Here is a 24,771-nt window from a genome sequence, read left to right on the forward strand (position 1 = left end):
TTTGTTTTGTTGCCAAGACGATTAGTTTCTTGCTTCTTCTAGGGTATAGCTTGCCTCCTTATGTTGGGCTTTACCATTTATTATCCTTTGTAGTGCTGGATTTGTAGAAAGATATTGTGTAAATTTGGTTTTGTCATGGAATATCTTGGTTTCTCCATCTATGTTAATTGAGAGTTTTGCAGGATACAGTAACCTGGGCTGGCAATTGTGTTCTCTTAGGGTCTGTATGACATCAGTCCAGGATCTTCTGGCCTTCATAGTTTCTGGCGAGAAGTCTGGTGTGATTCTGATAGGTCTGCCTTTATATGTTACTTGACCTTTTTCCCTTACTGCTTTTAATATTCTTTCTTTATTTTGTGCGTTTGGTGTTTTGACTATTATGTGACGGGAGGTGTTTCTTTTCTGGTCCAATCTATTTGGAGTTCTGTAGGCTTCTTGTATGCCTATGGGTATCTCTGTTTTTTAGGTTAGGGAAGTTTTCTTCTATGATTTTGTTGAAGATATTTACTGGTCCTTTGAGCTGGGAGTCTTCACTCTCTTCTATACCTATTATCCTTAGGTTTGATCTTCTCATTGAGTCCTGGATTTCCTGTATGTTTTGGACCAGTAGCTTTTTCCGCTTTTCATTATCTTTGACAGTTGAGTCAATGATTTCTATGGAATCTTCTGCTCCTGAGATTCTCTCTTCCATCTCTTGTATTCTGTTGTTGAGGCTTGTATCTACAGCTCCTTGTCTCTTCTTGTGGTTTTCTATATCCAGGGTTGTTTCCATGTGTTCTTTCTTGATTGCTTCTATTTCCATTTTTAGTTCCTTCAACTGTTTGATTGTGTTTTCCTGGAATTCTTTCAGGGATTTTTGCGATTCCTCTCTGTAGGCTTCTACTTGTTTATTAATGTTTTCCTGTGTTTCCCTAAGGGAGTTCTTCATGTCTTTCTTGAAGTCCTCCAGCATCATGATCAAATATGATTTTGAAACTAGATCTTGCTTTTCTGGTGTGTTTTGATATTCCATGTTTGTTTTGGTAGGAGAATTGGGCTCCGATGATGCCATGTAGTCTTGGTTTCTGTTGCTTGGGTTCCTGCGCTTGCCTCTCGCCATCAGATTATCTCTAGTGTTACTTTGTTCTGCTATTTCTGACAGTGGCTAGCCTGTCCTATAAGCCTGTGTGTCAGGAGTGCTGTAGACCTGTTTTCCTCTCTTTCAGTCAGTTATCGGGACAGAGTGTTCTGCTTTCGGGCGTGTAGTTTTTCCTCTCTACAGGTCTTCAGCTGTTCCTGTGGGCCTGTGTCTTGAGTTCACCAGGCAGCTTTCTTGCAGCAGAAAGGTTGGTCTTACCTGTGGTCCCGAGGCTCAAGTTCGCTCGCGGGGTGCTGCCCACGGGCTCTCTGCGGCGTCAGCAACCAGGAAGACCTGTGCCGCCCCTCCGGGAGCTTCAGTGCACCAGGGTTCCAGATGGCCTTTGGTGTTTTCCTCTGGCGTCCGAGATGTGTATGCAGAGTGCAGTCTCTTCTGGTTTCCCAGGCGTGTCTGCCTCTCTGAGGGTTTATCTCTCCCTCCCACGGGATTTGGGTGCAGAGAACTGTTTATCCGGTCTGTTTCCTTCAGGTTCCGGCGGTGTCTCAGGCAGGGGTCCTGCCGCTCCTGGGCCCTCCCCCACGGGAGCCCAGAGGCCTTATACAGTTTCCTCTTGGGCCAGGGATGTGGCCAGGGGTGGGCAGTGTTGGTGGTCTCTTCCACTCTGCAGCCTTAGGAGTGCCCACCTGACCAGGCGGTGAGGTCTCTTTCCCACAGGGTCTGGGAGCAGAGAGAGCTGCTGCGGGCCGGGATCCGCGGGTGTGGGATCATCAGTCAAGCTTTTAAACTGTCACTCCATTCCTTTCTTCTTATAATTACTTGCTCCATGTTTTGTTCAAATACAAAACATGATACAGCTACCATGACACTCATCCCTACTAACATGATCCCTGGTCACCGTTGGTCACAGTTTGAGCATTGCTAGGGATGCTGGATTTGGCATAGGTATTGGTAGTGGCGTTATTGTCAACCTGCCGGTGGTTCACCTCACTCCAAAACTCCACTGCATGGAAAACTGGCATGCAGAACTCTTTACCAGGAAGCACTGTTTTACCTTCAGTCTGTTTCTCTCTTTTCAAATTATTTAAATTATTTCACATGGCCTCACAAGTGACCTAAACTCCCCTTACACATTTTAACCCGTTTTTCACTTACTTTCTACTAGTCTTATATTATATCACTGATTATTTCTCTGCAACCTGTGACCTTACTTACGTTCAGAGTTCCCAGGGGCATTTCACTCCAGACATGGGATGTTGAGCTTTAAGAATCTAGGTTTTTGTTAACTTTATCATTCCTGTCATCCTCGTAGATATTCCTTCCAATCTCCTAACTTAAGTTCTGCTCTCTTAATTCCATCATCTGCATTTCTGTGTACTAGAAGGTATGGATCAGTGCTTCGTTCAGATGAAATGTGGTAATTGACATAAACAAGGCCACACAAGCAAAGTGATGTCACCACTTGTGATGAGTCATAAACAGGAAAAAGACAAGGATGTGGTTTGATATGGGCCAGTGCACTGACATGAATACAACGTGTTGGGATGTGGAGTGAAAGGTTAGGGAGGGGAGAACCAGGAGAACATTAAATGATAACTTAAAAATAGACTGTGAATAAAATGGAATCACTATTTGATTGGCTTTAACAGGGGAGGCCAATGTTTTACAGGAGTTAAAATCAAGAGCTTTGCCTGTCGCGTTCATTGTGAGATATCCACCCAGTTCCCAACTCATGATATTCAAAAATACTTTTCCATTGAGTTGGAGATCAGGACTGGGGACATGCACGACGCCAGTTTGGAAGTCAAGGTGTACGGGTGGTATTTAAAGGCAGGGCTCTTAAGAAAACACATGAACCTTTGTGCAGTTACACAGAGCAGAGGTTCTCAACCTGTGGGTCTCGACGCTCTGGGTCACAACAGCAGCAAAGTTACAGTTATGAAGCCGTGATGAAATAATTTTATGTTTGGGGCCAGCACAACATGAAGAACTGTATTTCAGGGTTGCAGCATTGAGAAGGTTGAGAACCCCTGGGTTAGAGTTTGGGGTAATAAAGGGAACATACAAAAAGAACCTAAAGTTAAGAGTGTGATACCCAAGAGACAAGTGATTATGCCTCTAAAGAAAGGAGTAATCAGTATCAGTGTTGCTGATTAACAGGAAAAGCAAGAATCAATTATTCGATGTGCTAATCCCACTGAGGGGTTTGCTTCTGAAGCATATTAACATATTAATCAATGCCATATAATCAAATTTCTTGAGTAGCTCAGAATTTGAATTCTGAAGGTGCTTAGCTTCTAATTAGCTATGTTCCTGAGAATCCCACCTAAGATCAATGTGTGAGTTTATCCGTAATAGTGATTTTGTCAGTTAGGATAATTGTATGCTATGTGTCACTTTAATGTCCATTTAGGGGTTCCTAGCCACTGTCATATATTTCAGCGGATCCAATTACTACTCCAACCATAGATTGGTGAGAATAATTCATCGGTGAAATGGGCACTCTTGTTCTTTTTCTACTATAGTGAGGTACTGCTTGCCAAAGACCAATGAAAAGGTGCCCAGCTATCAATACAGGGACAGGATGGCTATGTTAGGCTGTCAAAAGCTATGTGTCCACACATAGATATGAAAGTTGCTTTCCCTACCAAAAAATTATACATTTTATAAATGCATCTTATGCTTTAAATAAATGTACTTAAGTTTCCTCAACAAACTGAACCACCAGTCCCAAATAACAGTCGTAGCTGAAAGATCTTTGTTTAACAAAAACAAAAACATTAGTCTATAAGAATATGTCTACTATTTCATATCTAATTTCATGCTTATATTTATGAGCCCGTCATCGCTGGGTTCTGACGTCAAGGATCTTGCTCTAACCATTGTGAATTGCTACATCTTATAGCGCCCATGGAGTCGTCTTATTGGGAATGTGATGCTTTGCACCTACTTTAAAAGGGAAAAGCATTAAGTTTCAGTGAGTTCCGATTTTGCTCAATTCCCACGCCAAGCCTTCTCAGAAAACTAGCGCAAAATCAAGAAGGTTCGGGTCTTGATCGCGGATCGGAAGATGGTAATTTGCAGCTTGGTCTGGTCCTCTGAGGAGGCCTGCGACTGCTGTCCTGTCGTATCAGGTCAGGCCAGCCGCTGTCCCCGCGCGCTACGCGCCACAGGTGACGGTGTCGCCGGTGGCAGGCACCGAGCCCGGGGCGTCGCGGGCGGGTCTCCGGCATCCAGGGCCCCGCCCCTCGGCCTGGCGCGCGGAGGCGGCGCGCACGCGCGGGGAACATGGCGGCGGCGGAGCCCTCGGTGGCCGCGCTGGCTGGCGGCGGTGTGGGCGCCGGGGCGCCGTCGGGCGGCGTGCCGGTGCTCTTCTGCTTCTCTGTGTTCGCGCGGCCCGCGTCGGTGCCCCACGGCGCGGGCTACGACGTGCTCATCCAGAAGTTCCTGAGCCTGTACGGCGACCAGCTCGACATGCACCGCAAATTCGTGGTGCAGCTCTTCGCCGAGGAGTGGGGCCAGTACGTGGACCTGCCCAAGGGCTTCGCGGTGAGCGAGCGCTGCAAGCTGCGCCTGGTGCCGCTGCAGATCCAGGTGGGTCCCGCCCCCCGCCGAGCCGAGTCACCCCACGCGGAGCCGGGTCACCCCCCCCCACTCCTACTCGGGCCGCCCACGCCCCCACGTGTGTGGTCCCCAGTGCCCCGCGCCTTTGTGCGGCAGCCGCCTGCGTGGTCCGGCGGTCACCCTTGCTCTTATTTTCACGGACGGTGCAGATCGTGGGCGGTGTTAGCCCTAGGGCTTGTTCCGGGAGTTGTGGTAACCAGTTGCAGAAATGCAAACTTCACCGTGGTGGCTCTCTTCTTTCGTTTCGGTGACAGTCGGGGTGCCTACCCAGGAAGAGAACTGCAGCAGCCACTTAAATAGTCAGCGTGAAAGCCTGGGACTCCTAGGCTGAGGAAGTTGTGCCTAAAGATTAGAGTTTATTAATTATTATATTGCTGAAAGCCGTGCTGTAATACGAGGCAATCGCCTCTTAAAATCTGAGGATTCTCTCTGGCGAATGCGTGGTTTTGAGAGGAAAGGAGATAGGTGTTAACTTAGGCACTACAGCATTTGTAGTTTTTTCTCTATGTGCAGAACTGCTAAGTCTTTTAGCCAGACAAACTGAACTGTGGTATTTGAGTACAGAGGTAATTTTCATATCCAAGTGCCATTTTGAGAGGTTTTCCCCTCAGTTTTTGTTTTTTGTCATCAGTACTCAAAGACAGACTGGATTGTGCTGCCCCCCTCCCCCCTGGCACGAGTACTTTAACTTGATTAAAGTTCACATGTTCAGAGGACGGAGTTCATGGGCTACCTGCCAGAGAGGCTGCAGGAGGTGGAGTGATCTGCCCTGCTGCCCGGATGGAGAGCCCCGCATTCTTTGGTGTCTAACATTCTCCATCTTTATCTCTTTAAGAGTTCTAGCCGATGCCTCTGCAGCCTTCCGAAGGTCCGTTTAGATTACCGCTGCCAAATACCCAATATGTTGGATTCACCTTTGACAAATCCATTACAAGGCCAGACTCCAAAATGCCGAATAACGTCTGGAACTGTGTAGAAGAGAACAGATTGCATTGTCAACCATTTCCTGCTATCCTTGGGAGGGAGAGGGGCTCCTACCTGTGACGAGGAGGCTGGCTTTAGATTTTTAAGTTGGCGTTTGCTTTTCTGTGCTCTAGGGTAGGAATTTTATATTTTGACCATTTCAAATGTGATTCAACTCTTAAAGAGTCTGAAAATCAATAGTGTGTGTGTGTGTGTGTGTGTGTGTGTGTGTAACATGCTGGAAAAAGCAACATATAATTCAGGTCACTCTGGCCTTTGAAATACTTTATGTTTAGTCAATTTTTTTGTAATCGAGTTTAAAACAATCACTAAAACAATGGAAGTACTCTTTTCTATCCCAATGAAGAGTACTTTTGTCTCATTAAGTAACCCAAGAATTCTTTTTTTTTTAAAGATTTATTTATTTATTATATATAAGTACACTGTAGCTGTCTTCAGACACACCAGAAGAGGGCATCGGATCTCTTTACAGATGGTTGTGAGCCACCATGTGGTTGCTGGGAATTGAACTCATGACCTCTGGAAGAGCAGTCGGGTGCTCTTAACCGCTGAGCCATCTCTCCAGCCCACCCAAGAATTCTTAAGCTTATTGGTTCTATATGTCTGTTATTTTGAAGTACTTACAAACTCTTTCATATTCTCATTTTACTAATTGTTACTTTCCCCTCAATAAAATAATCATAATAGCAATACTCTTTCTATCCACTAACAGATAATTTTTCTCACTAAATAACCCAAGTCCTTAGGCTTACTGGTTATGTATGTCTATATTCTGAAGTACTTATAAATACTTCCATAGTCTCACTTCAGTGAATGTAATTCAGTCATGTGCCTCTCCCAGCCTAGCTGTAGATAATATGAAAGAAAGAATATTTTACATAGCATATGAAATGGTGATGTTCTTGAGCACTCATGCATTTATGTGTGGGGGTATATTTTCAGAAAAGATAACTTCTTTTCATTGCTACTACATTTTCTGGAACACATCTGTATAACTCTACTTACTAACATGGGTGATTTGCATCCCGGAGAGTTCATTCCACATAGAAGTGGCATCCATGAGCGCATTGCTCCGGGAGATGCAGGCCTGGATTCAGTTCTTGGTGGTGATCGTAATGACGTTCATTTCTCTGAGGAGCTGAGCATAGAGGTAGGAAGCTTAGGAGGTTGCCCTGGATTCTGTGGCTGTAATGGCTGAGCTGGCAAATCGTGAACAAGTCCTCAGTGAGTGTCTGAGCATTTCTCACAACATGACTGCTTTCTTTTCATGTTTGATGAAAAGGACATGGAATAGTCCGGAAAACAAGCCTTACTTAAGCTTCCGTTTATGTTTGTCCCTTTCTGTTGAGCTGCCCCCTGCTGTTTTACAAGGGACACTTGTCACTTAGGAAGACCCTCAGTGGCTTCTGGGGAGGTGGGAGTGATGGAGGTGGTAGGCCCTTTTCCCTTTGACCCAGGAGCAGAGACTGCCCATTCTGTGTGCAAGCTTTTGCTTGCATTCTGTCCCAGCACCTCCAAATGCAGGCCCTGGGGCCTGTGTGACCCTGGCTCACACACTCTCACTCTACAATGAACTCTTAATTTACCTTCCTGTTGCTGTGACCGTTGTAAGTAGTGACCTTGTGGAATAGCGGGTGTTGGCAGCAGTTCTTGGGGAATGGACCTTGAAGACATCCATTTTCATGACCTATGTGTGGGAACTTTTCAGGGACTCCTTTTTTAAAAAAAAAAAAAATACTGTCAGAGTGACTAAATGTCTGCTGATGGCTCAGGTAGCCGAAGACATAGCTCATGTTTCATTCATGGTTTTGTGTGTCAGGCGTCTGGCAGCGTCAGAGGCATAGGAGGCAGAATGTGAATGAAGGGGTCATGGAGCGGAAGTTTAGGTCTCTTTATGACTCTTGTACTTCTTGTCATGTCTGCATGACAGAGACATGTAATGCCGGGGATTCACGTAAAGACCATTGTCACAGACCTTGTCCCAGGCAAGTGGAGCCCAAGCAGAAGGCAGGAAGAAATGGACGAGAGCCAGACAAGACGGAAGGCTTTGGCAACATTTTGAGGGCAGGAGAATAACCCCGATGCAGAGGTTATTCTGACCTGTTCCAGGCAAGGGTGGTTAAATGGGAGAGGATTTGGACCCAGTGTTCCTGTTCCAGTGAGTTTTTATTTTATGAGGGTGACGTACAGACGTTTTTGCTAGAAGAGACAGCCCAGTTCACGATCAGAAAGGAAGAAAGGCAGCTACACAAAGAGGAAGAAAGGGAGTATGGTCTGCTTATGGCTTGCTGGTTGGAAGTTAGAGATCGGGGTTGCTGGACGTTTGCTTGTAGGGGTGGGTGTCGCAGGAAAAATACTTGGATAAGCTCAGGCTCAGACCGGGTGGAGACACTGGCAGGGTATGTCTGGATGCCGAGTGCTTTAGTGGGCACCAAGAAGAGAAGCCTAGATCTTGAGTTCGAGGTGTTGTCTCCAGACTATTGACTTGATAGGCAGCGGGTGTTATGGGATAATACGGTTATGGAGGTATACGGGCCACTTAAAAACTTTTGAGTATTGCAGAGCGATTCCCAAAACGTTGTATCTGTTTGTTACTTGGGTGTAAATTAGCTGCTACCTATAAATAAACTGAATTGAGAGTGGGAGCTGTGACTTGCATTTCTTTCTTTCTTCCCCCTTAGGTTTAGTTAGCCATGGGGAATCTTAGTGTAGATTTAAATGTCACCGGGTCTTGGCGTAGCCCAGTTTCACCTTCATCCCAGTCTGAGGCATCTCAAGAGATCCTTCAGGGCTCAGTTCTCAGGGGTGGGCACAGCTGGTCTTCCTTGGGGAGCCAGAGAGCTCAGACTCTGGGATGCAGGGACCTCGATGATCAGGGTAGGTACACATGTTGTGAAAGGAAAAGTGAAGTGTTCTCTTGCCGTCTCAAGGAAAAGGCTGAGAATCTGTTTTGCCAGAAATAAATGACACAATGATGAGCCTTTTGGTTGTGTCTGGAACTGCGCTCTGCTTTATGAATGAGTTTCTTAATTCTGCAGACTAAATTAGCACAGCGATGTTTCTACAGAGATCCTAATGGGAAATCGTCCTTAACCTTGTTAGAGCTTCCCAGCCTGTGCTGACTCAAGGGTTTGTTTTGCTGGATATCACCACAGCTGGAGAAAAATACCGTTCTTTCTTACTGTTTAAAAGAGAAGGCAATTCTATTGGACGATGCCAATGGTGTACCTACGTTTATGTAATTGACCGCAGCAGCGAAGCTGAGACTTGGACTCAGGTTCTAGTCCCCACAAGCCTGAGCCGCATCTAGAATCCTCGGAGTTTGCTTATGTGGGGCGGGGAATCAGTCTGTTTTAAATGAGTTGATACTAGGTCAGGGCCTTACCAAAGCCTTGCAGTTGGATTGGAAACACTTAAGATTTAAATACTGGATGAAAATAAGAAATGAAAAGAAAGGACATGGTGGAGGAGAAAGTTTATTGAAGGTGAAAGGGAGAGAGCATAGCCAGAGGCAGGAAAGGGACCCTGAGCTGCCCTGTGGGGAGAAGGGAGAGAGGAAGGGGAAGAGGGGGGGTGGGCGGCAGGTACAGGCACAAAGAGGGGAAAAGGTTAAAAAGAAAGGGCTGGTAACCAAAATGGCTGGATTATATAGGGGAGAGCCTCTGAAGGAAGAGCAGCCCAGACCCTGGACAAGAAGGTTTGGAGAGTAGAAGGCAGGGTATTCCCTGCTTGGGACTGAGGGATACTGGGAGAAGCCGGCTGCCAGATCCACTTTGATATATTAAATGGGTCTCCAGGCTTGAGACCTAAGAGTACCTAGATCCCCTTCAGACTCTTACTCATGTAGATCCCGTTTATCTTCTAACTGTAGCCGGTTAAAGGAAAAGGAATCCCCCATCTTAAAGCGGTCCCCACTCCTCAGCAGCACAGGTTCCTCACAGGGGCTGTCCTTAGCACTGCCAACTGGGGAGCTGAAACAGCACAGACACTCTCACATTTCCAGATGCTAGAACGGAGGGCGTGGGCAGGGATGCTTCCTTCTGAGGGCTGTGAGGAAGTCTACATGATTCTCTGCACCTCGTGTTTGTGGAAGATCATGGCTTACAGATACAATCACTCCAGTCTGCTTTCACGGTCAAGGCGTTCTTGTGTATTGGTGAATTAGTTAATCTGCCCTGCGCTCCTGCTAGGCATCCTGCACACATGCACACATGCACGCACACATACATGCACACGCACATGCATGCACATGCGCACACACACACGCGCGCACATGCATGCACATGCACGCACGCACGTACGCACGCACGCACGCACCAGCCTAATTTTGATACGCTTGACTAGCTCAATGGTTGGGCACTTCTAAAACTCCCAGTAAGCACTCCCCTCTGACATTCCTGACTTAACACATCCTAAATCTGTATTTTATCTTTGATGTCCTGACCCCTTCTGACTGGGCCTCTATCTTTGCTGCTTAAGACACTTCTAGGCAGTCCTTCTGGGGGCCGCTTTCCTTCTTGGCCCTATATTTCAGCCCTTATGCCCTCCTGTTCCTTCCTACCCCTTCTCATGGCTGACCCTTTCTTCCTCTTTTCTACTCCCGGGAACCTAGAAGTCTCACCTCTTTCATCATGCCCAGCCATTGGCCATTGGCTCTTTATTGCTCACTCAAACACCAACTGGGGACAGGGACCTTCAGAATTTAGACATAAATAGATTGCTGGTTTGGGGAGCCGAATTAAGGCAAAGCATTAGAACCAATTCACAACATCCTTGAATGTAGGTCTGTCTGTCCATCTCTCCGTCTAGGTCTGTCCCCTTTCCATAGGGACACCAGTCTCCTTCAGTTACTTATGGACCTTACTTAGTGGGTCTTTATCTTAAGTCAGTTTATCTGCAATGACTCCAGCTCCAGGGAAGGTCATGCTGTAAGTATGACTTAGGAATTTGAAGTATGACTTTGCAAGGGGTGATGGGACACTGTTCAGCAGTGAGATAGCCATACCCTACTTCTGTTCAGGAACTGATGGAGTCATTAACCTAGGCTAGCCATTTTTTGTTTTCCTGAGTGGTTAGCCAGTGAGCATTTTGTTAAATGATCAGAGCACATGGCCAGGGTAATAGGAATATCGATTTTTTTCTGTGAAAAGTCCATAGGTATTCCATTCAGTCTGAAATCTCAGGTCAGTGCCATACTGTGGCAAGTCTAAAGGAAGTAGACAGAGTTTTATACCTAGATTCTGTCTCTTAAACTCTCATTTCAGGAAGTCACTGATTATAATAATCCTTTTGTCATGGCAGTGTTGGTCATACTGAAGTTGTAACTTGTATATTTTGGGCAATTGGCAATAATCTCTGGGCACCTACAATTTAATTCTAACTAAAATGTGTGAGTCATGATTAAAGAAATTCCTAACTTACAATTGAATTAAATTGTAACAGCATCTTGTTGGAATCTGTGTGCCAGACAGGATCAGGCAGATAACATGGTTAGAATATTTTGTTTGTTTTATTTTTCCCGTTTTCTCTCTAAGCTTCCTTTTCTAGCTTGTTAGGTCTGAAGGTCATCTCCAGTCAGGAAGCATCTCTAACTACTATCTCCCAGGGAAGCCATTATTATTTCAAGTAGGAGTTGCATTTGTAAGAGTTAAAACTTTTTCTTCAATGCTACAGTTGCATAGATAATACAGATTTTCAGTTCCTCTGTCCCAGGGGCTCCTCTGCTGTTAATACTGTGCTTTACTGTGCTTTATCTATCACAGCCAACCACCCAGTGTGCTGCACTACTAAGCTGCACACCGGACTCTTTCTAATTGTATTATTATTATTATTATTATTATTATTATTATTATTATTATTTTAGTATACATGTGTGTGCAGTTCAAAAGAGGGCATCAGATCACCTAGATCTGGAGTTACAGGCAGTTGTGGGCTGCACACTTAGAATTAAAACTGGGTCCATGCTTTTAACCTCTGCACACTGGTTTTTGCTAATTTTTTCCTCCTTCCTATCTTGGTATTTCAGGATAATCTTACCCACGATCCAGTCCAGGACACAGTTAAAACCGTTTGCCCTGCCTACCTTGGTTCCTGTGTGCTGTTTTGATTATTGCAAATGACCTTGACAGTATGGAGGAGCACCGTCAGATGTTTGGTGGGATGGCCTATGTTTTCACGCGTGGTGTGTTTTTCTCCTGGGTAGACTGAGGTTGTGGGGCTCTGAGGATCTGCACAGGCCATTCTCATGTCAAGTACATACACTGTCAGTGTGAATTATTGCATGCCTAAGGACCCTGTGGCTGATTTGTTTGTCAGCTTTTCCTCGTGTCGGCTACTCCTGCTACACAGCAGATTTCGCCAGTTGCCTCCGATTTCAAGGGTATGAGGAAGTGTCTGAGTCTCACACAATCAGGAATTCCATCTCTACTGGAAAAGGAGTCACTAGTCACTTTAACATCTTTCTTTACTATAAAGGATCTGGGGTGAGGACAGCTTGAGGGCTGCCTCTCTTCTGCCCTCAGAACATATATCCAGATTTCTGGCTAGGTAAGGATTTATTCATTTACATTTGATTACTTAATATTTTCACCATTTTTATCTTGTAGTTCCTGTATAATATATATTATTTGATATATTCTTACATTTTTTTTACAAACCTTTTTATGAATACTAGAATGACATTTTTCTAATTTAGAATAATGGTGTTACTACCTCAGTTGTCGGTGGGTCTGAGGTTGGCTTGCTTTCTTGCATTTTGGATCTTTCCCCCCTATCTTCTCTGTCAGTTCCTGCTGCTGCTAATTTGTCTGTCTCTAGCACTGTTTCTAGTTGTTGGAAACTCTCTCACTTAACTTTCTGTGAATTTAGAATGCAGACTGCCAGTCTGGTGTGGGATCTACAATGTTAGACCATGTAGACTGAGTGAGTATGTGAGAGTTGGGGCTGTGAGTATGTGTGAACTGGGAGCATGTGTGAACTGGGAGCATGTGTGAACTGGGGGCATGTGTGAACTGGGGCCATGTGTGAACTGGGGGCATGTGTGAACTGGGGGCATGTGTGAACTGGGGGCATGTGTGAACGGGGGGCATGTGTGAACTGGGGGCATGTGTGAACTGGGAGTATTTCAGGACTTGACTGTTAGCTCATTAATAATACTTGCCAGGTTTCCTGTGAAAACGTGCTGGCCAGTGGAATGGCCAGTCTGGCTGAGTTGTATGACTGTAATTTCAAATAGTCCACTTGTAAGTAAATTGTTCTATATCATTTACTCTAATCCCAGCAGCACTCTGATACTTACTGTTTAAATTTATGAAAGAAAAACATCGATTCTTAGGCATAGGTAACTAAGACTTAATGGTTACTGGGATTTTAGAATGCGTAAGTCATAAGTTGTGATTGCTTTAAGAAACATTATCCTTAATACACAGAAGTTGGTGTTCCCAGCTTCTGTGTGCAGATCACACTCACAGCTTTGGAATTGCCTACAATACAGGCCTTGGGCAGGTACACTGGCTCCGCTGATTAAGGAGCTTGTTGCCAAGCCCGACAACCTGATATCTAATCCCAGAGGCCATGTCTTGGAAGGAGAGACCAGACTCCCAGGACTTGTCCTCTAACCTCATATAAATCCTGGAGCTCATACACAGACACTAAGTAAATAAATATAAAATAAAAACGGGTATCATTTAAAAACAGTGTGAGGAGACAGCCAGAGCACTTGAGCGCTCATTTTAATCGTGCTTTGGTGGTGAAGTTAGGCTCTCTATAGTGATAATTGGTAGATGGGTGGCTCTCACCCTCTAGTGCACTGTGCTATGAATTGCCCATGAGGTAAGAGTGTGCATGTTGTAGCCTCGGCTGCAATTAGAGTAGATGGTACAAAGGCCATCCTAGAGCAGTTAGGATAGCCGTAGCACTGGGCATAAAAGGTTTCCCTCAGTGGCCCCTTTAATGCAGGTAGGAATTGTCTCCCTTAGAGTCTGCCACCTTTAGAGATGGTGAAGCCCAGTCTAGGGCTGCTACAACCATGTAACTGGGACACAGGCTTCTCCAGGATATTATTAATAATTGATATCTGTGGGTGGTTTTAGGGAGTGCAAAACAGGACAACTAGAGGGGGTTAGTGGGTGACTAGGAAGAGTAATGACATGGGTTCCTTGCTCTTTGCAGAGCGTTCTTTAATTTGCAAGTGGAAAGTGTGGAATTTGCAAGTGTTAGATCCAGACTGTTGGCTTGTGCTGCCTGTTATGTTTTTGCAAAACCTGTTATGTTTTGCAGTATCATGCTGTTGTGGCATGGGGAGCACTTTGGTGGGCTCATGCTGAGGTGTTCCCCTGAACAATAACAGCGTGCCACGGCCTAGTATAAAGAAAGTTTATTGAGAAGGGAGGGAATCTGGGAAGAGGTAGAAGCCGAGAGAGAGAGAGAGAGAGAGAGAGAGAGAGAGAGAGAGAGAGAGAGAGAGAGAGAGAGAGAGGGGGGGGGGGGGGGGAGGGAGGGAGGGAGAGGGAGAGAGAGAGTGAGTGTGTGTGAGTGAGTAGCCAAGTAGTCCTGCACCTGACAGGCTGATACACAAGCTGTTGTTGGGTTGCAGATGTGAAGTTTGGAAATTTAATACTCAGTTTTCCTGCTAATTCATTAGTTTTCCGACTCCTGATAATAAACATTAGTTTATTCCGACTCCTGATAATGTTTAAGAATTCCCTCTTGGCGTGTTCCTTTCCCAGCACCCTTTCCTGTCCCAGTCTGCATGTTTCATGTAAAGCACCCCAGAAGTCAGCCTTGCAAACGACGTTTATCTTGAGAGCAGTGACTTTGTATTTGCTACGATTTCTGTTTGTCTTGGCTTCTATGTTTCAGTCTCTGCTACAGATTATTGATTATATATTTCAGTTGTTACTCTCCTTACATAAGCCACTTTAAAATTTAATTTCTGTCTGTAATACCATTATCACACTTACATTTTTAATGTAGATATTTTTTTCTGATTTGAAGGTAACATATTCACAATAATATTAAGCAAATACTTTTAGAGACACAGAAAATGAGCATAAAAATATTCAAATTATATAACTGCCTAATTTTTTTGGAAATTTTCCTTTTCTTGATATTTTTATACTGAAATGCTATTCAAGTGTGTTGTTGTAAAATTAACCTTTTATGGTAAATATTTCTCCCTAGATGAAAGAAATTTTTGAAACATATATAACATATTTTTAATTGACTCAAATATTTTCTCTCTGAAAGTATTAAAACTTGTTTAAACAGTTATGTGTGGTTGGTCGTTGTGTTATGTTCCCCCTTTTCTACCAGATGCACTTTGGAGAATGTCTTTGTGGGCAATACCCTTTCTTGGGGGGAACAGTAATTCAGATCATTTCTTGTAGTTGTGATAGTTGTTTGGGCTTACTGACTGAGGCAAACAACAGGAACCTCCTTCTGTTTGCTGCGACAGCCACTGGAAATAAATATCATTGTAATACAAATGCCGGCTCATTTTTGTCTTCTTTGTCCTCAGCTCACGACCCTGGGGAATCTCACGCCTCCCAGCACTGTGTTCTTCTGTTGTGACATGCAGGAAAGGTTCCGCCCAGCCATCAAGTATTTTGGAGACATCATTAGTGTGGGACAGAGACTGGTATGCTTCTGAGTTTGCTTGTCTGAGGCACAGAATGCGTTCATGTCTGTATTCCACACAATGTGCATGTGTAGCCTACTGAGCACAGGTGTCTTTTCTCTTTTGTTTGATGCTTTCCAGTTGCAAGGAGCTCGGATACTAGGGATCCCAGTTATCATAACAGAACAGTACCCGAAAGGACTCGGCAGCACCGTTCAGGAAATTGACTTAACAGGTGTAAAACTGGTTCTTCCGAAGACCAAGTTTTCTATGGTGTTACCCGAAGTCGAAGCTGCCTTGGCTGAGATTCCTGGCGTCCGGAGCGTTGTGCTGTTTGGAGTAGAAGTAAGTTAAGTTCCCTTTTGGGTTCGGAATGGGCCGATTGTGGGAAAACTCAGCGTTCCCAGAATGCAGTTTTGCTTTTAGGATGCTGGTGGGTGGTACCGAGGGAAGATGGCCACCACCTGTTATGTGTCCTCCGCCTGCAGGCCACTGATTCAAATGCCCTGTAGCTGGTAACACCTTGAACCCTCCCAACAACCCTGTGAGTTATGGACCCTGTGGCCCCCAGTACCACAGATAAGAAACTAAGGCTTAGAGCTATCATACCCTGCCCAAAGTCAGCCTGTGAGCCGGGCTGCCTTTGAGTCTCAGCCAGTGATCCTCTGCTGTTCTGAGAACCACCTGTGGCCTGCTTTGGAAGACATTTTTCCCAAAGGCATTACTTTTATTTATGTGTGTCTGGACTTGATTGGGTGGGGGCACATTTTGTGCTGTACCCCACCTCATGCATCCCCAAAGTTGTACAGTTCACTGTCCTTCAAATAGTTGTGTGTAGACGCCTTTAGAAAGGGAAAACATACTCGTGGATTCCTAGTGCCAGTTTTGGTTGATTTATTACATTGTATTTCATGTATTTTTTTTTAATTGTGAAAGGACAAATTTAATAAGTTAAGGAGACCAGGATGCCTGAAGGGTTCTAAGTGTGATTGTCTTCTGGACTTCCAAGCATTTGTACAGACAGTCATGGGTGTCCACCTCATACATACACACACACAAGTATACCTGCACAGATAGAAATGCAACACTTGCACAAAAGAAAATCATCAACAAAATTCCAAAGGCATCTGGTATCTTATACATAGTCACCACCATGATAGCACGAAAATATATTTTAATAAACCACAGCACAACTCTGCTCAAAAACTATGAAATTAAAGCTTATTAAGAATTAAGCAGTGATTCTCAGTTTTCCTAATGATGTGACCCTTTAATAAAATTCCTCAAGTTGTGATGACTCCAACCATAAAATTATTTTCATTGCTATATCATAACCATAATTTTGCTTATGTAATAATCTTTGAGATAAATGTTTTCCATGGGAATTGTGACCCAAGGGTTGAGAAATGCTGAATTAGAGAAATAAAAAGCAATTTGAATACTGACTGGGAGACAAGAAGGGACAGCTCTAAAAGCAAGGGGTGTGGGCAGGCAGTTTGAAAAGGGAACCCATGAGGGAAAAGTACAATGAAACCCGTGTATGAAGATGTTAAGATAAAACCTTTTATTCTGTTGAAGTGATGGATAGTTTTATCATTTTGATAGAACCTAGATCACATGGGAAGAGAATCTTACTAATCATTATCTAGATAGTGGTTCTCAACCTACGTAATTATGTGACCCTTTAATATAGTTCTTCATTTTGGAATGACCCTGATGCTTTCATGTAGTTTTGAGATAGGACTTTGCTGTGTACCATGGGACTTACAATGTAGCCTCTGCTGAAATCGAATTCATAGCAATCCTCCTGCATCTGCCTCCTGAGTGCAGCACTGTGCCACCATGCTCAGGTTATTTCTAGCTTCTAAACAACTGTTACATCGAAATCAAAAGCATTGCGAACAAAATTACTCACTCAATGCAATGAAATAGAATTATTTTAATATTGGGTATATTTTAATAATAAGGTTTTTAATCATAGTAAGTTTTTGTAACAGAAAGGTTTAGTCTTAACTAGTAATTTTTAGTTCAGTCATGGTCACAGAGAGGAAGGTCGTTTGTGTAATTGTGTCATACACATGCACTGGCTTTTGCACATGCTTTTTATTCATCATAATTAATTCTTAGAGGGAGTTTTTGCCTCGCCCCCTGCTGGGCAGTGCCTGATGGGGTCTGTACGGTAGTTGTCAATGGTGATGGACACTGGATAATCCCTGATCTTCAAATGAATCAGCCAAAGCGAGAGAACGCCAACTTAGGCTCAAAACTATCGGGCTAACTAGAGCTAAGCTAAATCTGAAAAGGATTATTCAATTTCCAGCCCCTTCTGTTCTGTCCCAGTGCACTGTCTGTACAATGCTTTTGTTCTTTGGCCTGCATTGTAAATTACTCCCCGTGATCTGCCTCAGTCGCCTCCGTGCTTTCTCAGTGCCAAAGCCTCGTCCTTTGAGCTGGGCACCTGATATGGACAGAGATGTAAACCCAAGTGCAAGTGGTCCAACACCAGAGTGGTGACAGTGAGCTTTCTCAAGGCCACTCGGAGGGTGAAAGTCATTAGACAGTTGACGGGATTCTGAGAGTGTGTTCAAAGTGACCTTGAGAAACACTGATAAAAGCCAGCTTTTTTTCCCAACTCCACTGCCTGTGGAGATGCTGATGTATGCTGTTCTTAAAAGAACGATGCTGTTAAGCTTTTCAGCGGCCCCTGTCACCCTTTTATTAGACACATGCAGAGCACCAACAGTCTACCGTGTCTTACATGTGGTGCTCTCCTTTTCTCCAAGACACACGTCTGTATCCAGCAGACTGCCCTGGAGCTGGTGGGCCGAGGTATTGAGGTCCACATCGTTGCTGACGCCACATCCTCGAGAAGCATGATGGACAGGATGTTCGCTCTTGAGGTACTTGCTCTACTCACGATAACTTCTCACCGGCTTTCCTGAAGGGATAGGAGTCATGAATATTTAACAGCATGGAAAGAGCTGCTTTTCAGACCTAGGCTTGGCTCAGCATCACCTGAGCACACACACATTGGTAATACACAAAATGGAAATCTGAAACAATCGTAAAGAAAGGGTGGAGGGTTTGCCGTTGAGAGATCGTCCAATGCTCTGGGTACAGACTGGCCTGTGCATTGTTCTCTGTTGGGACTGTGCCAGCTCCGTAGCCTGAAGTGCCCTCCAGAGTGCACAAGGAAAGGCCCTGGGGAACCAGCCACCTTTCTCCCAGTAGCAAAACCTGCTTCAGAACATGGTGAACTTCCCTTGGTCTCTCCTGAAAGATTAGGAGAGAACTATAGGGAGAAGTTCGCTGCCTGTTTATTTATTGCAATATTTCTATTAATTCCCTGAGAATTTCATGCGATGTATTTTAGGCGTGTTCAGCCCCCTCCAACTCCTCCCCATATGCCACCCTCACCGTCTAAATTTGGGATTACTGTCTTAAGTCCCTTCCCCATCAAGTCCAGGTTGTGTTACCCATCTGGTCTTGGGTTTGGGCCCTGGCCCTGCAGTGTAGTTTGTCACCCTATCAGGTCTCCTGTCTTTAAAAGTAACTGTCACCTTTCTCACAGTAGCATTAAGTATCAATGGCTCCTCAGCTAGACATGGAATTATGTGTCCACCTTCTACTCTCCGTGCTGGGATTTTGTCTGTCACAAACACATTTTGTCTGTTCACATACACATTTTCCCTGGTATGTCTAGAAAATACAGCTTCCTGGATCTTACAGTCTTTCTGTCCCTTTTTCCTCAAAGACCCTGGAGCCTTGGAGTAAAGGCCATAAAGTGGTTGTCTGATAGGTAGAAGCTTATTTTTTAAAATGTCCTCATGCCCATTGGAAATTTTTGGAGGAGGGGGCATCTAATAAATGGTACCACTCCTCATCGCAGCAAGGCTCTGTAAGCTCTTCTTAGGTCATGAGCTCTTCAGAATCCACTTTTCAAGCTTCCTTATTAACCAAGGTTTTACAGCGGCCAGGCCAGGCTCAATGAGCAGCTGCCTCCTGTACTTTCGTGTGGAAACTCTATTGCCATGGTGATGCTCAGACTGAAGAGTTTTAAAGGAACCAAACGGTAGAAAGCCATGCAAACTGAAAAAATGTTGTTCGCAGTGAAGGTATTTCCAGGACTTTTCTTCTGCATCCATATGGATTTTTTTTTCTGTTCTTCTCTCATACATTACATCTTGATCAGAGTTTTCTCTCCCTTTACTCCTCTCAGTTCCACCTCCCCTCTTCCGCAGCTCCACTGTTCCTCCGTTTCCCCTCAGAAAAGAGCAGGTGTCCCAAGGTCATCTGAACACAGAATAACAAGTTACACAGACTAGGCACAGGCTCTCATATCAAGGATGGATGCGGCAATCAAGTAGGGGAAAGGGGTCACAAGAGCAGGCAACAGAGTCAGAGACACCCTTCACTCCCATTGTTAGGGGTCCACAAAAGCACCCAACTGCACAACCATAATGTATACGCAGAGAACCCAGCTTTGATCCATATGGGCTCCATGGTTGTCACTTTAGTCTCTTCGAGCCCTGCTTAGTTGATTGTGTGGGCCCTGAGACATTCAGGCATGGACAGGAGGCCTGTTCTTTTGCCTGGACACAGAAGAGCCTGTGTAGGTGAATGTATCAAGGTTGAGAGTGGGAAAGTGACCACAGCATGTCAGATAGTGGTGTGCAGTGTCTCCAGGTGAGGTCAGGTGATGGTGTGCAGTGTCTCCAGGTGAGGTCAGGTGATGGTGTGCAGTGTCTCCAGGTGAGGTCAGGTGATGGTGTGCAGTGCCTACAGGTAAGGTCAGGTGATGGTGTGCAGTGCCCACAGGTGAGGTCAGGTGATGGTGTGCAGTGTCTGCAGGTGAGGTCAGGTGGTGGTGTGCTGGCCATCTAGCGGGCATTGTCACCTTGGGGTAATATTGTCTAAAATTGTATGGTAGAATGGTGTAACAGCCTGCACCTGCCTGACTTTTGTCTGCTCTCAGAAGGGTTGCAGAACAGATGGAGCAAATCCTCCCTGGAACTCGAGGCCCCCGTACTGAGGAGCAGTCTTTAGTGTTGCTCTGATAGGAAGTGGGGACTTCATCACTGACTCACTGACTTACGAATGACGGATGGGCGGTTTTCAGTGTTGTTCAGGTGTGAAGTGGGTTAGGTACTCCCTCGCTGACTTACAGTCTTAGGTTGAACATCAAGGAGCCAACCTTCCTCTTCCATTAGCCCAGTTGGACTGACTGCAAGTGTAGGGAGGACTCGTCAAAAGCCCCAATTTAACTCCGGGGTGGGGGTGGGGTTGGAGGTGGGCTGGACTACATGATCAGAAGTGCACAGAGCACTAGAAGCTTTTGTTATTGTCTGCCCAGCTTCCTCTCAGTCGGGAGGGCAGGCTCTATGCAAACACCTAGGAGCCTGCTCTGAAAGCTTTGCATTTTCTGTGCCACACCTTCCTTCTCACATAGGTTCTTTGCTCAGTTCTTTTTAAACCCTCAGTAGTGAGGTAAGTGGCCCTGTGCACCCCAATATGACCCAGCTTCCAGCATCACCAAAGATCATTAGGGTAGATGGACAAGATTCTGATCCAGACAGAAGGAAAAGTCCCCGCTGTTGGAGTCTCCCCCTGCCCACTCCTGACCCCCTCTGTTAGGAGCCGTCCTGTATGGGAGCGGTACCCAGTTTTCCACCTTACAACCCTCCTTTAGTCGTTCCATAAAGTCTATCCTGGCGGCAGATGCCGTGGTTCAGTTTTTCCCTGGGGCAGATTGCAAACCTCACTTGAAGCCCTTGGCTCCTGCCAGTCATTCCTAGACCAAAGAGCTCTAATTATGAGAAGTCCTCGGGGGGGGGCTGTTTTGGAGTCAGAAAAAAAAGAATTTAAGAACCCTATTTTCTTAATGCAATTAAGCATCTGTTTTATATAATTGGATAGCAAACTAGTAATAAAATAGTCTGGATAGCTATAATTATACCCATTTTACAGATTATTTTTAAATAAGTAGGTGCCCAATGGCAGTAACGCCAGACAAAAGTATTATTATTCCCCAGGATCTCCTGTTTCGATTATACTGTACAGGGTAAACTCTGAGGTGGTACCCCCTTTGCTTTTTGTGTTATAAATAAAAACACAAGAGTTTATCAAAACTTGAAGCCAAAAGAAACCTCCATTTGAGAGAGTGAAATGAGAGGCGAAGCGGTACAGCCCCAGAAGTGTGGCCCGTGGAGGGCTAGACCCTAGTTTGGTTTCTGTTGCTGAAATAAACACCAGGACCAAAAGCAAGTGGGGGGGGGGTTTATTTCATCTGAACTCCCAGGTCACAATTGAGCACTGAGTGGATTCAGGCTGAGACCTCAAGGCAGAAAACCAGAGGCAGGAGCGGAAGCGGTAGCCACTTAGGAACACTGCTTTCTGGCCTCCTCCACTCGCTTTTTACATAACCTAGGACCACCTTATCAGGGTGAGTGCACCACCCGAAGTGGGCTGGCCCTCCAGCGTCAATCATTAATCAAGAAAATGTCTAGCAGACTTGCCTAGAGGCCAGTCAGATGGAGGCACTTTCTTAAGTTTCCCTCTTCCCAGAAGAGCTGAACTGGAGTGTCAAGTAGATGAAAACTGATTGGCACAGACGGGGATACGATTTATATCTTTGTTCCTTTTACGGTGATTAGCCTGGTAACCTCCCACCTAGGGATCATGACTCCGACTTCCTGCTTCCCATCACTGTTTCTAGCCCGTTAATAATACCGAGGCACACTCACGGTACAGTTGTGGTACAGCTGGTTTTGAAACTGTTCTCTATCCCTGAATTTACTTCTGTGGCCGAGAACCACTGCTGTAGATGAAGACCCTAACTGTCCTGACCCATTCCCGCTGTTTTTAACATAGTCGCCATTTTCCAGCTCACTTGTCTGTGTTTCTCTTTTTCTAGCGTCTTGCTCGAACTGGGATCATCGTGACCACTAGTGAGGCTGTCCTCCTACAGCTGGTGGCAGACAAAGACCACCCGAAGTTCAAGGAAATCCAGAACCTAATTAAGGCCAGTGCCCCGGAGTCTGGTCTGCTTTCCAAAGTGTAGGAGTCTCGGAGGATGAGGATCCTCCTTCCCCCCAGGCGACGGGACTGCAAGCCAGACAAGCCGTTGTCTCTTAGAACTAATATGTTAAGTCAACAACAGTTCCTTCTTTGCAGTTCTTAGTAACACTGAACTGGCTAGACCATTGGGTAAACGTGTTTAGTTACAATGTCGAGGCTTCAGGTGCTGCTTAGTTATCTCCCTTGTTTCCTAACGAGCTTTTAGTCATTAAGACAAATTACCATGGAGGTGCCTGTCTTGTCTACACTGTATACTCTGACCATATCTTTCCGAAGTGCACCCTCTGGTGAAGTTTTCTTCAACTGTGCACTTTAAAGGGGAAAAAAACAAAAAACCCACCTACCACAGTGATTTGACTTTTCTATTGTTGTGAAACATCCGTTGTAATGTCAGTGTGTACCCAGTGGTTTCGCTTCCCAGGCTGACTGGCCAATGATCCTGGATTGACAAGCAGGACTCTGGATCCAGTATCTGCTCCTCTCACAGTGTTGAGGTTACTGACTGAGTGACATGCACTGACTTAACCACAGCAAATTATCTTAAATATTGTGTATCTGTCTTTATTGCCCTAATTTCCTTATTCCCGTTAGCATCTTTGTGGATTTTCTTCCTCTGGCTAACAGTCTATGTTAACGTTTTTTTCTTCCACTGAATGTTCTACTTCCTCCTTGGTTATGTCAGACTTGTAAACAGGTGGGAGTGGTTTGCAGTGCTGGGTAATGGACAGAGGCACACCGTAACATAATGCCTTTACAGTCTTTTTAAGTGCATCTTTTACTGTACACCGGAGTTGGTAGAGAAAGAAACTCTAGGTAAAATGGAGTTTAAAATGCCCATATTCCCCTTCAAACATTGTTATGGCTGACATCATCAACAGGACTCTTAGCGGTAATACTGTGGTCATTGTTAATCCGTCAAGAAACTTACTTTCATTTCATACTGATTAGTGCTTAAAAAACATTTTAATGTATGTTGTGATCAGTGGAACATCACTCTCTTTGTATAAAATTAAAGAAAATGTATTATGTAAGTGAAATTGTTTTGTTTCCCATGACTCCATGAATATTAGTCAGTGAATTGTAATAAGTTTTCAAAGGCAACAGATTTGATATTTATAATCTTATAACTTATCAGAACTTACAAAGGAGCAGAATCCGGTGCAGGCCCAGACCGATAAGAGTTCCCGCAGAGTTTTCCTGTTAGCACTATCGAAATGTGTTTTGTTGTTTGAGCCTTGGTAAGGCACCACAGCATAGACTTCTTGATGTGCTCAGTGGTTCTCAACCTCTGGGCAGTGTCCACAGGGGTTGCAGATCAGATATCTTTCCTATCAGGTATTTACGTTAAGATTCATGACAGTAGCAAAGTTACGGTTATGAAGTAGCGATGAAAATAATTGTATGGTTGGGTTGGGTCACCACCACATGAATAACTGTATTAAAGGGTTGCAGCATTAGGAAGGTTGAGAGCTCCTGCTTAGAAGATGAGTCTAGAAAGAAGCATCATATAGATATCCACGTTTTAAGAAAATTTCTAATAAGTGTAATCTAGTGTTTTTCAAACGTTTATTATCTGTAGTGCTTGTTAAAATACTAGCCCCGCCCCTCTTCAGCATTGCCCCTGGCAAAGGAAGGATTTATGGTAGGAAGGTTTCCCTCTCTTGTACCCATGCCTCTTCCACAGCTGAAGCCAGCTCTGGGACGCTGGATTAGTGTCCTGTAGCTGCACTAACAAAACGCCATAGACGCCATGTCTCAAGACAACAGACTGTTTCATCTCAATTCTGTAGAGTTCTAGGGCTTACTGTGCTGACAGCAAAGCTCGTGTTGCTAAGGCTGCGATGTATTCTGGGGCCCGTATAAGGGATGACTTCTGCCGTCCCATGATGCTAGAGTCTGCTCGTGTGGGTTTTTATGTTTGGTTTGTTTTGGTTTATTTGATTGTTTTGTCCCTTATTTCCATCTTCTCAGGCAACAAGTGTGGGTCCTTAGGTCCCTTCTGACTCCCTTCTTCTGCCTGGCCTAAGCTCTCATGGGATTTAAGGTTCCTAATTAGCATCCTTATTCCACCTGCAGCCTTAACACCTTTAGGCCATGTATCTCTTTCCCAGGATCTAGGGATTAGGATGTGGGTGTCTTCACACAGTCATCAGCTAGTAAGTGAATTGAATTAAATTGTATCAGGTCCAGGAATGTACATACATGGAAGCTCAGAACAATTGTGAGCTCTGCCTTCTCTTTTCTGTTTTGTTAATCATGCCAAGAAGGTGACAAGGCTTTTACTTTATGATTATAGGAAAACTGGTTGATTGTAATACTTTGAAGTGGAAGTGTCTGTGACTTTATAGGATAATGAAATTCTTTTCATTGACATAAATAAAGAACTTCAGAATGT

The 24,771-nt window shown here is 44.8% G+C and overlaps 1 protein-coding gene across 1 annotated transcript; it reads left to right on the forward strand.

Annotated features, from left to right (window-relative positions):
* Window positions 1–4,357: 4,357 nt before the first annotated feature.
* On the forward strand, window positions 4,358–24,771 carry Isoc1 (isochorismatase domain containing 1). Its single transcript, NM_001014242.2, has 5 exons — window positions 4,358–4,669; window positions 15,201–15,320; window positions 15,441–15,644; window positions 18,083–18,199; window positions 22,213–24,771. The coding sequence occupies exons 1-5, from the start codon at window positions 4,364–4,366 to the stop codon at window positions 22,357–22,359; spliced, it is 894 nt and encodes a 297-aa protein (NP_001014264.2). The 5' UTR covers window positions 4,358–4,363; the 3' UTR covers window positions 22,360–24,771.

This window comes from Rattus norvegicus, chromosome 18 (assembly GCF_036323735.1).
Source record: "Rattus norvegicus strain BN/NHsdMcwi chromosome 18, GRCr8, whole genome shotgun sequence".
Lineage (NCBI taxonomy): Eukaryota > Metazoa > Chordata > Mammalia > Rodentia > Muridae > Rattus > Rattus norvegicus.